Source organism: Carcharodon carcharias, chromosome 13 (genome assembly GCF_017639515.1).
Source record: "Carcharodon carcharias isolate sCarCar2 chromosome 13, sCarCar2.pri, whole genome shotgun sequence".
NCBI classification, from domain to species: Eukaryota; Metazoa; Chordata; class Chondrichthyes; order Lamniformes; family Lamnidae; genus Carcharodon; species Carcharodon carcharias.
In genome coordinates, this window is record NC_054479.1 from 30,732,746 (window position 1) to 30,749,367 (window position 16,622).

General features: G+C 39.6%; 1 protein-coding gene across 1 annotated transcript in view; it reads left to right on the forward strand.

Annotated features, from left to right (window-relative positions):
* tbc1d10ab (TBC1 domain family, member 10Ab) overlaps positions 1-16,622 on the forward strand; it is a 63,610-nt gene that overhangs the window by 17,172 nt on the left and 29,816 nt on the right. Inside the window, exon 3 of the mRNA XM_041202066.1 lies at positions 14,985-15,092. Coding sequence (XP_041058000.1) covers positions 14,985-15,092 — 108 coding nt within the window. The remainder of the gene's footprint in view (positions 1-14,984; positions 15,093-16,622) is intronic.

Below are 16,622 nucleotides of genomic sequence, written 5' to 3' on the forward strand. Positions count from 1 at the left end.
AAAGTGATTTCTCTTAACTGTTTAAAGCCACTTCCTGTGAGCAGTGGTGCTCAACTCCTTGTAAATGTAGCATACATCGGATGATTAGCCATTTTCCTAGTAAGCTGCATACTAAATTTTCTGTGCTAAAATCAAAATACTGCGGATGCTGGAAATCTGAAACAAAAACAGAAAGTGCTGGAAAAACTCAGCAGGTCTGGCAGCATCTATGGAGCAAGAAACAGCAGATAGCATCTGTGGAGAGAGAAACAGAGTTGACATTTCAAGTCCATATGACCCTTCTTCAGAGCTACAGAGAAGTAGAAATGTGATGAAATTTATACCGTGTAAGGGGGGTGGCGCAGGTGAAGCTGAGTAGAAGGCCAGCAATAGGTGGGGGCAAAGGAGAGATTGACAAAGATGTCATGAACAGAAGGACAAAGGGAGTGTTAATGGTAGTGGTAAAGGCTAAAAAAGGTGCTGATAGTGGCATTAAGGTAAGAAAGAAGAATGTGATAATAGCAGGACAAGGGTAAGCACTCGAAAGAATAACATGAACAAGTAACAGACGGCCCTTGGGTCGGGGAAGGGGATGGTGGTGGTGGGAGAAAAGGAATCGAAAATGGGATAAAAAAGGGGGATAAAACAATGAATAAATGGATAAAAAATAAAAATGAATTTTGAAAAAGGGGATAATAAAGTAGATAGAGGAGAGAGTTCTTAGTCTGAAGTTGCTGAACCCAATGTTAAGTCCGGAAGGCACTAAAGTGCCTAACCAGAAGACGAGGTGTTGTTCCTCCAGTTTGCATTGGGCTTCACTGGAACATTGCAGTAGGCCAAGGATGGACATGTGGGCATGAGAGCAGGATGGTGTGTTGAAATGGCAAGCAACAGGAGGTCTGGTTATGAATTTTCTGTGCTGTTATGAAGTATTCCAACATGACAAATATCACTGTACAAATTAGATTTGTACAGGTTAAACTACGGTATTTACATTTAAATACTGTAGAGGAAATAAAAGGTGCAAGGCAAAATATTACAAAGTACAAGACAATATTGTAATATATACATTTGATATCTAAAATGGGTTTGCTTTACTTTGGTATCTTCCTTCAGCGCCATGAAGGACTTAAATAAACTGAAGTGGTCTTTGATGAAAGCATGAAAACAGTCCTTAATGTTGCAAAATGTTTTTTTAAATTCTTTCATGGTATGTGAGGGTTGCTGGCAAGGGCAGCATTTATTGCCCTCCCTAATTGCCTTTGAGAAGGTGGTGGTGATCTGCCTTCTTGAGCTGCTGCAGCTGGATCTTACAGACTTTAAGTCTTAATTAGGTGGACATGCTCTAGATCCTCATCTAAGGAAGGGCTTTCTCTATTTTACATTTCCCTTCTTCTTCTCCACCCCCTTCCCCATCCTGCCCCCACTGAGATTTACTGTTGGACTCTCTTTGTCTGCTATTAGCTTATTTTCCTCAATTTGGTATGCTTCAATTCATTAGGCTGCCACATTTGATATATAATATTTGTCATGCAACTTTATCAGTTACTCCAGTATGAAGAATATCATTGTACATCATCTAGAGGAAAGCTGTCTCTAGCAGGGAAAAAAAGCCTCTTCCTTGTATGCTTTTGAAGATGAAACCAAATTTTAAAATAATCAAAAATTATGATAAAATCCAGTTAACAAAGGAGCTTTGTTCAGCTAGATTGAAGTCAAATAATTTAATGTCTAAACTAAGAAGCTACATCAGCAACGAAAGTACACCTGGCAGTATTGATGACGATTCAGAAATCAAGAATATGTATGAATTTAGAATAGTTCAGTTAAAATGCATTATGACCCACAACAAAGTGAGGGAACAAACTGTTTTTCCAATGACCGAATGACTATCTTTCTAGATAGCTTGACAAAAACTTAGAAATTTTTACCTTAATTAACTCTGGATCAGAAATATTCTTCCTATAATCTTGCAATTTGACCAGAGTCTGATGTTCCATTTAAAGGCTATGAAAGCTTTTTTAAAGAAACAAATGATACAAGACTAAGTTGACGCTTAACAGATGTGAGGTTCCATATTTGGTCTCTGCTACGTGAGTTAAAAATGGCCAAACTGCCTCAAATTTAGCAACCTTTCCTGAAAACTGTCTATATATGGTGCAATGAGCTGGTGCAATCTGTGTTGTGCATAGTTGAAGCCAATAAAATGTTTTAAATGCTATTGAAAATGGAAAATAACTACTTTCTTGTGGCTATTTGTCCACAAAACAGGAAATACTTTGGATTGCATATTTTGCAAACTGTGCAAAATGTGCCCTTTTCTTTTGGGTACATTTATGGAATTCTTTTTCACGTTTCCAGCTTCCTTCAGACTTTGTCTCCATGTCTATAGATGCTTTTATATTTATGTAATTCCATCTCTCAGAGCACTATCCATTAGCCACCATCCTTTTAAATTGAAATTGAAAAGTCAGTCCCTATAACTATCCTAAGCACTGTTTTTGAATGGAACACCACAAAAGGCATGCACACTGGCCAGCTCAGTACATTTATTGCTAAAATCAGCTGCCTAATCCCAATGGCAGATTTTTAAAGCACATTTTTATATCATTTACTTTCTCACCCATCTAGAAATGCATTACCAACACCTGACCTCTGGTGAGGTCCAAAATACTGATCATGATTAAAATTAAATTTCATAAGGTAGTTTAAAGTCTCTAAAAAGAAATTTCTGGTGACTTTTGTAGATGACTGAGAAAAAAGGTTTTGGTGTTGGAGGTTGTGATGTTTGATTGCTAAATCTTTTATAAATTGAGAACTTTGTTGCCTGATGTTTCCATAATCAAACTAAGCCTCCACCCAAAATTTTAGTTTTTAAAGATCTTTCATTTTACAGTGATCCTTAAGGTGTTTGCTAGAATTATAATCTTTTAGTTTGTGGATTAAATTACTAGTTCCATAGTTGGGGTTCCATTGACCATCTCCTGTTGGGGTCTTACTGAATATTTCATTAACTGAGCTTATATACACAGGACAAATGCAATGTTAGTACCTATAAGCGGAGGCACATTGTAGACCACAAAAAGAACATGTTTGCACATGTGGTTTATAATTGTAGTGCAACCAGTCTTGTCTATTGTTTTGAAAGGTAATAAATTGTTAAACAAGTGCAGGTCTTTTTTTTAAAACTTTTTTTTTCAGTAGGGTAACGTGTCCATTTTGGGGTGTCCAATAGTTTGTGTTCATTGGGTTAGGTGTTTTAATAAAGCCACTTGTAAATGTGTTCTTAACTTCTGACACCCCACTCTACTGAAAACAAATTAAAAAAAAAAGACTTGCACTTGTTTAACAATTTATCACCTTTCAAAACATCATGAAGTGATTTGCATGCAGTGAATTACTTTGAAGTGCAGTGGCCTTTATATAGAAAGAAAAACAGCCATTTTCCACACAAGGTTCCACAAATAGTAATGAAAGGATGAGACCAGTTTATCGATTTTTGGTATTGTTTGAGGGTGCCCTGATGGTCAGGATGTCAGTAGAATTTTTGCATCTTTTTGCAGTCTGCCTGAATAGGCAGATTGTCACTCTTAACATCAAAAGGACAGCACTCCTGGCAATGCATTCCCAGTAATTTACTGCTGTCTCTTAAATTATGTGCGCAAATCCTGGAGTGGGGCTTTAATCTACAACCTTCTGACCTTGTAGCAAGAATGCTAATAACTGAGCCAAACTGACACAAGGGAAGGTTCTTGCAACCAGGCCACTGACAATCCATTTGGTATTAGACAGTGTGTGGCAACAGCTTCACTTATGTATCTGGTTTGATTTCTTCTTATGTCCTTCTTTTACTGCCTGCACTTGCACATAAATCCTACCACTCCATGGTTTCTCCAGTAAAAAATAGTGCAGCACTGAAACGGACTCAAGTTTGTGTTGGTGGTGTTCTCCACTTGAGCCAAACCTGCTTTTTTTGATGTTGGCTTATGCTTTTTAACATTTTTCTTCATCAAGCAACTGATTATGGCAACAGTTTCCGCATTCTAACTATAGGGTATCTCCATTGTTTTCTGATTTGTAATTCCTTACTGAAAACACATTCCCACTTTTCAAGCTTTTTAAAAATCTCAGGAACATCCCTAGATCACTGTTATGTCCATGATGACAAACTTCGACCAGTAAATTGATCTTTCATTTAAATTCACAATTGTGTCCAGTTTCTGTTCTGGTACTGGCTCTGATATTGGTGTCAAGCAATTTTGGCAGAAAAAATGTCAACTAAAAAATGGAGTTAAAGCATAAAACCAATAGTTGAATAAATCTAACATTCAATACAATTTTTAAAAAAAAATTTGGCTTTTTCTTTAGCCCTTAGACTGCCAGCATTTTAATAATTTTCATCCCTGGGACTGACTTGTTTGGTTACTGTCCCTATTTATGTACATTAATTTTTGGCATTTGCATCAGAAGTTCAACAGCAAGGCACCTTTCAAAACCTCTACCCATTCTTTTACATGTGTACAGAATTTTCTAAATTTAGAATTTTTAATGCTGCAGAAATAGAACTTGGAGTCAATGTAGTAGATTTCGTGTTTGGCAAACTGCATATAATTTGAAAGACTTGTAATCTGTCAGCAAGCATGAAAAGTATATGGGGGACAAATGAAATGTATCAGAACTGATGGACATTTTTGAAAAAACTGAAATTTTATAGTAAACTACAGCAATAAGTTAGAAAATGTAATATTTAACTCCATCGGTTTATGGTGGTATTTTGTTACTTGAGCTTCAGAATCAACTCTTTTTTTGAAGAATCCAATTGATTTAAAAGTCTCCTAGCTTGTTAAGTTTCCAAATGCATTCAACATGGAAAAATGTAATGGAAGATAGATACATATTTTGAAATGTCTTTATTATTAATAGGGTAAATTTTCCATGTGCAATAATAGCTTATATGTATCTTTAATGTAATAAAACCAAAGCACTTTACAAGAGCATTATTAAACAAAATTTGACATCAAGCAACACAAGGAGGCATTAGGCCAGATGACCAAAAGCTTGGCTAAAGGTGTAGGTTTTAAGGAAAGTGAGGTAGTGCGGCAATGCTGAGCTTAGGGACTAGGCAACTGAAGGCACAGCCACTAGTGGTGAAACGATTATACTCAGGGATACTGAGGAGGTGAGGATTAGATGAGACCAGATATTTTGGAGAGTTGTGGGCTTGGAGATTAGATGTAAGGAGGTGCAAGGCCATGGAGGAATTTTAAAACTGGGATAAGAATTTCAAAGCCAAGATTTTGCTTGACCAGGAGCCAGTGTAGTTCAGTAAGTACAGGGGTGATAGAGGAACAGGACTTGGTGCGAATTAAGACACGGGCACCAGAATTTAGGATGACCTTAAGTTTAATAGAGGGTAGAATGTGAGAAACCAGCCCGGATTGCACTGGAGTAGTCAAGTCCCGATGTAGCAAAGGCATGAATGAAGGCTCACATTTTCCATTTTACACCCATTAATCTACTACAGCCACAGCCATGTCAGTTTGCCATTTCCACATCCCTATTTTTGAATTGTTCTGAATGCATTTAGACTGAAATTGTTCAAAAGTCCATTGTTGTTGCAGTAGCTCATCAGAAACAAGTAGTTGTCACACCCACTCTTGCTCAGAATAACTGCTGCTTGTGAGAATTGCTATCTTCCAAATCCTAACCTTTAACAATGTTTCTTGTGAGTTATCCAAAGGTGGGTGGTACCAGTTTATTGTTGGGATTTCACACTTCAGTTAATCCAGACTTGGAAGCAGTTTTCTGCACATTGCTTTAGGAAAGATAGGAATCTCAGGGTAAATTGCTTGTGAGCTTTTGTGAAACATGCAGTCTGCTACAGCATAGTTCAAATAAACTTTCAGGACATACTTTCTAAATAGTTTTCCTTCCTGAGTAATTGTTCAGTCACGGTTAAACACAAAGAACCGCCTTAAACTATGGTTGGCTTTCATGCAGATGAAGTCATTTAAAAGGGAATTTGAAGATAATTTTGAAATGATTTTGCAAGTTGCACTTTTTCAAATTTCTTGCCTTCCATTTTTACTTTTCAGAAAGGATACCTTGTACATTAATTGGAAGTTACTGTTGATGACGTTTGATAAATATTTAATATGTTCATTTAACTAGAAACTAGGGGTGGATCATGGGGGTGACAGTTAATTTGAAAGGAAAGCTGAGTGCTCAGATGAGAAGTTGTCAGCATTAGGGAGAAAGAGAGTAGTATGAATTGATGATAAGGGCCATATTGTCACTGGCAGCTTGGGTAGGGAAAATGGTGGAAAGTATAACAGGATAGAGAGGCTTCAGTAAGGGACAAGATGTTGCCACTTGAGAGTCAAAATTTAGTAAAAGCGAAAATATCAATGCAGCCATTTGCAATAAAATTGTGTTAAGAAGTGCCTTGTTCACAAGTGAAAGGATAATCTGGAGAGACGTGGAGGAGAACTGAGATTGCTGACATAGTTGAAGGGGGTACAGGAGGTTGGAATGAACAGATTGGGGAGGAGGTTTGCAAGGTTAACCCTGAGTGTGAGCACAGGGTGATAAAGTTGGTGAGAGAGGGTGTTGGGGCACTTGAAACTGCAGTTTGAAGGAAGCAGTGACAAGTTGCAGTAGGCCCTTCAGACGATGCCAAGAGAGGGATGTAGAGTTGCTGTGAGCTTTTGCAGAGGAATTTGAGCCAGGCGTTGTATTAAGGGAATAGGAATGCAGAGGAGGAATAATCAGCTGTGATAGGGATTAGGAGACTGAGTAGCTAAGGTGAGAAATTAAAGGTGGCATGATTGGTCAACTGTTAGCCCATAGGTGATTAGCTATAGTCCACGAGGGACCATAGGCACCTCTGGCCATTAGAATGAGATGTGGTTATATGGCTTGAGTGGCACCACCCTGCATCAAGCATGGGGCAAGGCAAGGAGGCAGCTCCCATGAACTACCAGGATTAAATCTGCACCGTTGGCATCATTCTGCACCACACTCCAGTCATCTAATCAATTTAGCTAATTGACTTCCAAGCCCATAGGTGTGAAACCTCAAACTTATTAATTGGCTGTGAGGTGCTTTGGGAATCCTGAGGTCATGAAAATGAGCTATATAAATGCAAGTTCGTTCTTTCATCCTTCACCACACCATGCAGCATCCTGATGAATCTGTGCTCTGCTTTGCAGCATCCTTTCTGTTGTGTGGAGCACAAAACTCCACTCACTGCTCCAACTATACTGAGGTCTAATATAGATTTGCCATTACATTTCCACTTTTTCATTTTCTTTGTTATTTGGCTTTTTATGGCCTTATTTACTTGAGCTGGTGTTTTTATAGTTTTTTTGTAAATCTGGACCTCTCATCCCTTTGCTCTTTTCTGTCATCCATCTCTCTAAGTTTAATTTTAATTTAAGTTTAAATATTACTTTTTCAAATGTAATATTGACTCTGAATTCCATCTGTCACTTTTTGTCTATTCCACCATCTTTTTCAGTGTCTATTGCTTCAGACTTGAATCTGAATTAAACAGGCCTCTTAATTCAATTGCGTACTTGTTGGACACATTTCAACACATAAGAAACTTGCTTTAAATAGCATCTTTCATTTTGGAATAAGTCACAAAAACTGTTACATGGTTTAACACCTGTTTATTTTTTAAAAATCTTTCTTTTCAATGTTTGTCAAAGCTCATTGTAAAGAAGTCAGAAATCAATAGTTTAATATCATTAAACCCTACTTTAATAATATAAGCATATGGGATTAAAGGGATGGTGGTAACAGATATATCAAGGGATAAAGAGACAGAACACCTGCGGTCTGTCCGCAAGAATGACCCAAACCTCCCTGTCGCTTGCCATTTTAACACTCCACCCTGCTCTCTTGCCCACATGTCTGTCCTTGGCTTGCTGCATTGTTCCAGTGAAGCCCAACACAAACTGGAGGAACAGCACCTCATCTTCCGACCATGCACTTTACAGCCTTCTGGATTGAATATTGAATTCAACAACTTTAGATCTTGAACTCCCTCCTCCATCCCCAACCCCTTTCTGTTTCTTCCCCCTTCCTTTTATTTTTTTTCCAATAATTTATCTAGATTTCTCTCTTCCCACTTATTTCCATTATTTTTAAATCTTTTATGCCCTGCTAATCTTTCCACCCCACCAGAGCTGTACCTTGAGTGCCCTACCATCCATTCTTAATTAGCACATTCGTTTAGATAATATCACTACCTTCAACACCTCTGTGTTCTTTTGTTCTTTAGTCTGTGACATCTTTTGATTATCTGCTCCTATCACTGCTTGCTTGTCCCTACAACCACACCACCACCCCCCAACTTCTCTCTCTCTCTCTTCCCCCCCCAACCTTAAACCAGCTTATATTTCACCCCTCTCCTTATATTCGCTCAGTTCTGTGGAAGGGTCTTGAGGACTCGAAACGTCAACTCTTCTCCGCCGATGCTGCCAGACCTCCTGAGTTTTACCTGGAAGGTGTTTACTTGTGGGTTTGACCAAGTAGAGTGTTCCAGGGGAATGTTTTGTAGGACTAACGTTAATTATGTTTCTAATCATATGTGCTTAAGTTTTATTTTATTTTTGTTAATGAAACTTTTAATTTTTAAAAACCTGAAAGTGTTACTGGACCACTTACAGCTGAAGTCAGTGCGTTGGCTTCTCGTTAATAATACAAAAAAAAAGGTTGCAGCCCAGAAACCAAGTGTCCCTCTGGGATTTGGTTTGTGTAGCAATTAACTCCAGTCGTGGTCATAACAAAGGGTGAGAAGATTTTGGAAAGGCTACAGACTGGTGGGAGTGAGGTACTTTAGTTATGTGGAGAGATTTGAGAAGCTTGGATTGTTCCTTAGAAGACAACGAAGAGGTGTTCAAAATTGAGGGTTTTTGATGGAGCAAGTAGGGAGAAACTCTTCTTCCGGTAATTGGGTCATAATCAGAGATTATAGATTTAAAATAATTAGGCAAAGGAACGGGAGGGCAAGAGTTTTTTTCACACAGAGGTATGGAATGGTGATAGAAGCAGACTTCATTGGTACTTTCAAAAGGCAATTGCACATATACTTCAAAAGGACTCATTTGCAGAGTTTTTGAGGAGGTACCTGGGGTAGGGAACTAAATTGGACAGCTCTTTTAAAAATCTGGACAGGCGTGATGGGCCGAATGGCCCCTTTTTGTGCTGTAAGATTCTATAATTCTGTTCTATCTGCAGTTAACTATAGGAAGAAGGTCAAGTTTTTTCAATGTGGCTGATTGCCCGATGGGTAGTTTTAAAATGAAGAGATTCATGTGTATGTTGTTTATTATCAATTTTGTTTCCTTGTTGGTTAGAGTGTGGTGCTTCTTTTTCTAATGCCTGAATTTATGTTCCATAACCTTTTAATTTACCCTAGTGCAGTATTTCTTGGTGAATGTGAGGAGAGTTAAATGCATTTATTTAAGCTTAAAGAAATGCAAAATCCACCTCTGCTTTCCTTACTCCTACTAGAAAATGCCTCAAAACATACCTTTTGCAGTATTGGAAGTCACACTCAACACTGATACAATTAGCACTTTGCATGCTTGTTGGAAGCTTCATTAGGGGATATAGAAACTGATAGGAAGCACTTCTTAGTGTTTATCTTAAGCTCGTGTATTATAAAATTTTAGTTTAAAATGCAAGCCACTGACACTCCTCTTGGGTTTTAAAAATAAAATTTTTTATTGCAGGTCCTTGTGGTAATACGTTGAATTCAAGTACTTGGGTCTGTCTCATTTGGGTATCATATACAGTACTACTGGAGAATATCAAATATAATTCTTGATCCTTTTTGCCTTATTCACAATTTTACAAAAATAATCATCAGCTACATAAATTTTGCTTCGTCATCAGACTTTATATTCTTGAACTTGATGAGAAGCAGCTGAATGAATCTATTCCTTAGCTGTTACATCCTCAAATTGTGGTTTCAGTGGACTCTTGCTAACCTGTGACTTCATTTAGAAAGTAATCAAAAGCAGATTTTTAAAAAGTTCTGCATATGAAGCAAATAGCAAAGGTTAATCATTTTCTTTGCCTGGTTTCAAAATCTTACTTTGCTACAGGAGAAACTTTTCACAATCCAGTAAGACACTATAGACCAAGAACAATGCATTAATTCACCTGAAGCCATGAATAGTCTTTTATGCACTTTAATTTACATTTTTCTTGCATCCAACCTATTAAATTTGCATGGAACACTAAAATAGGGAAAACATTTGGGGCAGCTAACAGCTTGCTGAAGGATTTGGATCAGTTAAGTAGAATTGAACAGAAAATGAAATATAACACTGTACATATTGGGAGTACAAGTATACCTTGTAGATTTTGCTGAGACAAATTGGGAACATGAGGGTAACAAGCAGATTTGTGACTTTCAAATTTGAGATGATATGAAAACGATGTTTTTTTTTAAAGCAGCATGTTTATATACATAGCCAGAATAAGACAATGAAGGTCGGATTGAAGCTTTACACTGCACGATATGTGTGCTAGTGTCTCCAGTGGGTTCATGTGATGCATCTCGTGTGTGGGTGAAGAGAGTTGGCATGCCTCCCCCTTTTGTGCTAGTTTGCTTCTTGTTTTCAGCTTATACCACTGGCTGGAAGCAATGCGAGGAAGAGAGCCAAATGTGCAAGCCTTTCCTTGTCGGTACACAGCCTCTTCATTGGCAAGTCCTTAGCTGTGCCTCTTTGTGGCAACACATGAAAAATGAGTCCCTTTGGCTCCAGCCTAAAGCTTCAGCGGAACTTGGAAGGGGTTTGGCCCCTAGACATGGCACGTGCAGGCCCATTGGCATGTGGACATGTCCTGGCACTCGAGAGCCAACTTCCTAGCAATGGGCAAACAGCTCCACTGCCATGTGGATACCAAAGGAGAGTAAAGGGAGCTAAGGGAGTACATCCTGACTCAAAATCTGGATTAGAGCCCAAAGATGGGCTGATGTCTAACAATGTCATCTTTCTGGCAACTCCTGCAACCAAGCTGGTGCCAAAGGTACTGCTTTGCAATCCTTGGGCCTCATCTGTGGAGAATGAGAGGGGACATTGATGTTTGGATATTCCAGGGTCTCCACAAACTTTACAGGCATGTGCCCTGGAGAAGACACTCCAGTTTCGCTGCAGAGTGGAACACCACATGAGAGAGCAATTACAAGTTTGAAGTCCACCTCAGCTGGCATAGAGAATGGGTGCTATTGGCTGTCTCCAATGGTGGGAGGGACCATCCTTTCCCATTGGTCAGTCTCAAGTTGGCAGCTCCTGACTGGTAAGGTGTTGACCTGCCATGGTTCATTTGCTTCAGTGGGTGCTTGGAGCTTAGCGTCTCTGTTCAACAAGTGGACAGAATCCATTGCAGACAAAACAAACAAAAGGAAGAAGATGCCACTTCTTCTATTGGCAAACTGTAATGTCAGGACCATGTGCACGGGATCAACAGACGACTTTCAGCTGGTCAATAATGCATGCAAGACAACCTTTTTTTTAATTCATTCACTGGACGTGGGCTTCGCTGGCTGGGCCAGCATTTATTGCCCATCCCTAATTGTCCTTGAGAAGGTGATGGTGAGCTGTCTTCTTGAACCATTGCAGTCCATGTGGTATAGGTATGCCCACAGTGCTGTTAGGAAGGGCATTCCAGGATTTTGACCCAGCGACAGTGAAGAAACGGTGATATATTTCCAAGTCAGGATGGTGAGTGATTTGGAGGGGAACTTCCTTGATGGGCAGAACATTGGCATAGTTTCCCTACAAGAGTCCAAGCTCGCTGAGAGTGGATCACTGAAAGAAAACGTTACATGTTCATCTGACAGGGAAAAGTGTGAGCCAAGTGTAGGCTTGGCTGTAAGTAACTCACCACTGTCAATACAGAGATAAAAGCAAAAAACTGAGGATGCTGGAAATCCAAAACAAAAACAGAAACAGAAATACCTGGAAAAACTCAGCAAGTCTGGCAGCATCAGTGGAGGAGAGCACAGTTGATGTTTCGAGTCCTCATGACCTTTCAACAGAACAAAGTAAAAATAGGAAAGGGGTGAAATATAACAACCCCCCCAAACCAGCTTATATTTCACCCCTTTCCTATTTTTCTTAGTTCAAATGTGTTCTCCTCCGCCGATGCTGCCAGACCAGCTGAGTTTTTCCAGGTATTTCTGTTTCTGTTTTTGTTCACCACTGTCAATGATTGAACCCCCCCAACAAATGATGCAGACTGTGTTCTCTCTACCCGCCTCTCAACTCAAGTAGGGCCAATTAACTTCTTGAATATCCATGCTCCAGTGCTGTGCTCCAATACAGAGGTGAAAGGTCAGTTTTATAAGAAGCTTGTCACTGCTATCAGCAAAATCCCTAAGTTGGAACATCTTTACTTACTGGGGGATTTTGGACGTCATCTGGGAATGATAAATGAGAATGGACAGAAACTACTTGAGCTTTATGTAGCTAACACCTTCCTTCAGAACAAACCATGCCACTAGTTGACCTAGAGACATCCAAAATCAGGATATTGGCACCAGCTGATTACCTAATCATCACCAGATATCACTTTCTGAAAAGCACTCTGAATGCAGCTATCACAATGCTGACTGTGATACAGATCACTCCTTGGTATTCACCAGGGTTAGCAGGAAACCCATGAAGTTCTTTCATTCAAAGCAGAATTGCCATCCTTGTATCAACATCAGCCATACTGCCTCCCTGGATAAAAACCAACAGTTCCTCAATTTGATTGAACAGGTGCTCTCAGGCATTCACACATAGTATAGAAGTGAAATGGAACATGCTTTGAGACACCATCCAAAATACTGCACCCTCAATATATGTGAAGCAAGAGCAGAAAAATGCTGACTGGCTCAAGGCTAACATTACTATGATGGAACCAGTCATTGAAGTCAGGCAGTCCACTCTCATTAATTACAAAAGAGGTCCAAACGAGAAGACTCTGAATGCTCTAAAAGCCACTCGAAGTAAAGTCTAACAGATCGTTAGGCCGTGTGCAGTGACTACTGCTTACAACTTTGCTGGACTATCTAGATGTCCCCTGACACAGGGAATGTCAGGGACATACTTGAAGGGATAAAAAGGCAATGAGTCCATCAGCAAATAAAATGGCTCCATTGAAAACAAAGGCAGGAGAGGTCATCACCGACTGCAGTTGGAGAGATGGGTGTACCACTATCTTGAGTTGTACACTAGGGATAACACTGCCACCAAGGAAGCTCTGGACACAATAGAAATACCCACCTGTCATGGAAGAGCTGATTATTAAACCCACAATGGAGGAGATTAGCAAAGTTATTTACCTGCTTGCCATGGGCAAATCTCCAGGTACTAACACTATACTGTCTGAACTCATCAAACATGGGAAACCAGCACTCATGCAGTATTTGCACAAACTTCTCTGTCCCTACTGGAGGGAGGGTGCAGTGTCTCCAGGATATGCATGATACAAAGATTTGTGACAAAAACAAGGGTAACTGCAGCAATTGCAGCAACTATTGAAGCATCTACCTGCTGAGCATTGTATTGCCCTTGTCAGACTGCAGATCCCGGCTGAATGCATCTACCCCAATCCCAATGTGGTTTCAGACCTGGCAGATCTACAACTGGCATAATCTTCTTAGCCTGGCAGCTAGAAGAGAAATGTCACGAACAAAGGATGTCGCCAAGGCATTTGATCAAGTGAGCAGAGGCAATCTATTTAAGCTTATGGACAAAATTGGTTGCCTGATGCTGCTCAATGTGATCTCCCCTTCGGTCAGCTCTGACGGGGCAACATTGGAACCTTTTGACATCTGCAGTGGGGTCAAACAGGAGTGTGTTCTGGCACCAACACTCTTTGGCATATTCATCCCTTTGCTGCTGTCATATGCCTACAGGTCATCTACAAAGTGTGTCTACTTGCACACCAGAACTGGGATCTTTGATAATGCCGAACCTTGGTGAGACTTCGACATCAGCCCAATTCTTCTTCTCCTGTTTGTTTATCCTAGCTGCAACAGTTGTAAAAAGCCTCCATTAGAAATGCAGGCACCTTTTTAAAGTGAAACTAAAACTCAATTTGACCCTACTTAACTCACAGATACAGAAATACAAATCAAACTTAAACTTTAAAGCTAAAACTCATTCCTAACACCTACAGATACCAATATAGCTTACTTAAACCATCTCTATTTCCTAACACACAACCTCTTTTTATAATGCTGCTGGATTCTACTGGAAGAGATGAGACGCTCTTTCTGTGTAAGCGTCATCAAAAGAGGCGAGGCTAACAGGATGATGTCCAACAGAAACACAAACCAATTACCCTTAATGCTGGGTGTGCTTAGCATGGTTAGTTGCTTAGTTGCTTGGTTTTGGGGTCTGATTTAGGCATTATGATGTGGCAAGAGCTAATCCTGGCAGAAATGGGATTCACAATTATTTCATTTGCCAGAACAATCAATTGGAAAGTTTCAACTTTAGAATTTTTAACAATTTCTGCAGTTTCTTGTCATCTTGCCCTGTCATTGGCCCTTCATGCTGTGGCAGGGGCTTCAAGGAAACATTTCTGCACCCCCCCCCCCCCCCACCTCCTTGCTGAAGTACACACCCCAGTAAAGCTGCAAAGGCTGAGTCCCCCCCCGCAAATACAAATCATTAATTGGTGCAGGTGGATGAAATGAATACAGAAATTTATTTCAGTATACTTCAAGCTAATCAAACTAACAGATATAAAATTAAATTATTAGGAAGAAATCATAAAATAAAAGCTTAAGCAATAAGCTGTTGGAAATAACACCAGTTTAGTTAGTCAAAGTTGTTTAATGCATCCACATTTCACTTCTAAGTTAGTCTGGTTGAACTAAAACACTGGGATGACCTCATCCTTGACGATTAAAAAAAAAGCAAGACCACTAAAGAAAATTGACGTTGTATTATGTTCATCTATTAACATTTCTTGCTTTTCTAATACAGGTAAAACTACGATGTCAGAAAGGAATTCCACCCTCACTACGAGGACGAGCTTGGCAGTATTTGTCAGGAAGTAAAGTAAAAATGGAACAAAACCATGGGAAGTTTGACGTGAGTATAAACAAAATGAAATGCGTTGACTGTTATTAAAATATTCACTTTTGAATATTATTAGGAAATCTTAATGGATGTCTTTATACCACTGACGGTTTTACAGTAGTTTCTCTCCACCTCTGACCTTCTGACGTCCTTGACACCTTTGCCAGAGAAACGATCCAAAGGTGCCTCATCCTCTGGCACCTTGTCAAGTGACCACTGTTCATATTTGAGACTTGGCAGTGCCTGCTTGCAAAATAACCTCAATGGAAAATGTTCACAAGCATTTCCTGTGGGAGTCGGTCACTCTTGTATTGCTTCAGTATGGGAACCCAAATTATTTTTCTTCCTCCTCTTTAATTTACTGACAACACATTCCCTCTCCATAGCCACTATATCTGAGGTTGAATTAGACTGTTGGCAATTTTGGCAACCTAATTTACCCTGAGCTGAGTTTCTGGCTCCAATCCCATCCATTACCAAGACTGCCTACTTTTACTTCTGTTATTGCCCCATGCACATTTCCCCTCATTGAATCGCACAGCAGGCTTGAGCTGAGGCAATCAGATCACGGCTGATCTGATTTTAACCTCATATTCCTGCCTCCCCTGGTAACCTTTCACTCGCTTGCATACCAAGAATCTATCTACCTTTGCCCTAAAGACATTCAAGGACTCTGCCTCAACCACCTTTTGAGGAAGAGAATTCCAAAGTCTCACGATCCTCAGAAAAAAAAATTCCTCATCCCTGTCCTAAATGGGCGACTCCTTATTTTGAAACAGTGCTCCGAGTTCTAGATTCTGTCACAAGAGGAAATATCCTTTCCACATTCACCGTGTCAAATCTCCTCAGGATCTTGTGTTTCAATCAAGTCGCCTCTTACTCTTCTAAACTCCAGCGGATACAAGGCTAGCCTGTCCAGCCTTTCCTCATAAGATAACCTGCCCATTTCAGGTATTAATATAGTAAACCTTTTCTGAATTGCTTCTAATGCATTTATATCTCTGCTTCTAGAGCATTTACATCTTTCCTTAAATAAGGAGACCAATACTGTATACAGTACTCCAGATGTGGTCTCACCAATACCCTGTATAACTGAAGCGTAACCTCCCTACTCAATTCCCCTTGCAATAAATGATAACATTCTATTAGCTTTGCTAATTACTTGCTGCACCTGCATAACTCTTTTTGTACATGCCTCTTTTTTTTAATTGTCCTGCCAAAATGGACAACCTCATGTTTTCCCACATTATACTCCATTTGACAGATCTTTGCCCACTCACCTAACCTATCTATATCTGTTTGTAACCTCCTTATGTCTCCTTTAAAACTTACATTCCTACCTACCTTTGTGTCATCAGCAAATTTAGCAACCATACCATCGGACCCTTTATCCAAATCATTTATATAAATTATGAAGAGTTGAGGCCCCAGCACTGATTCCTTGGCATACCACTCGTCACATTCTGCCAACCAGAAAATGAGCCATTTATGCCTATTGTTTCCTGTTAGCTAGCCAATCTTCTATCCATGCCAATATATTAC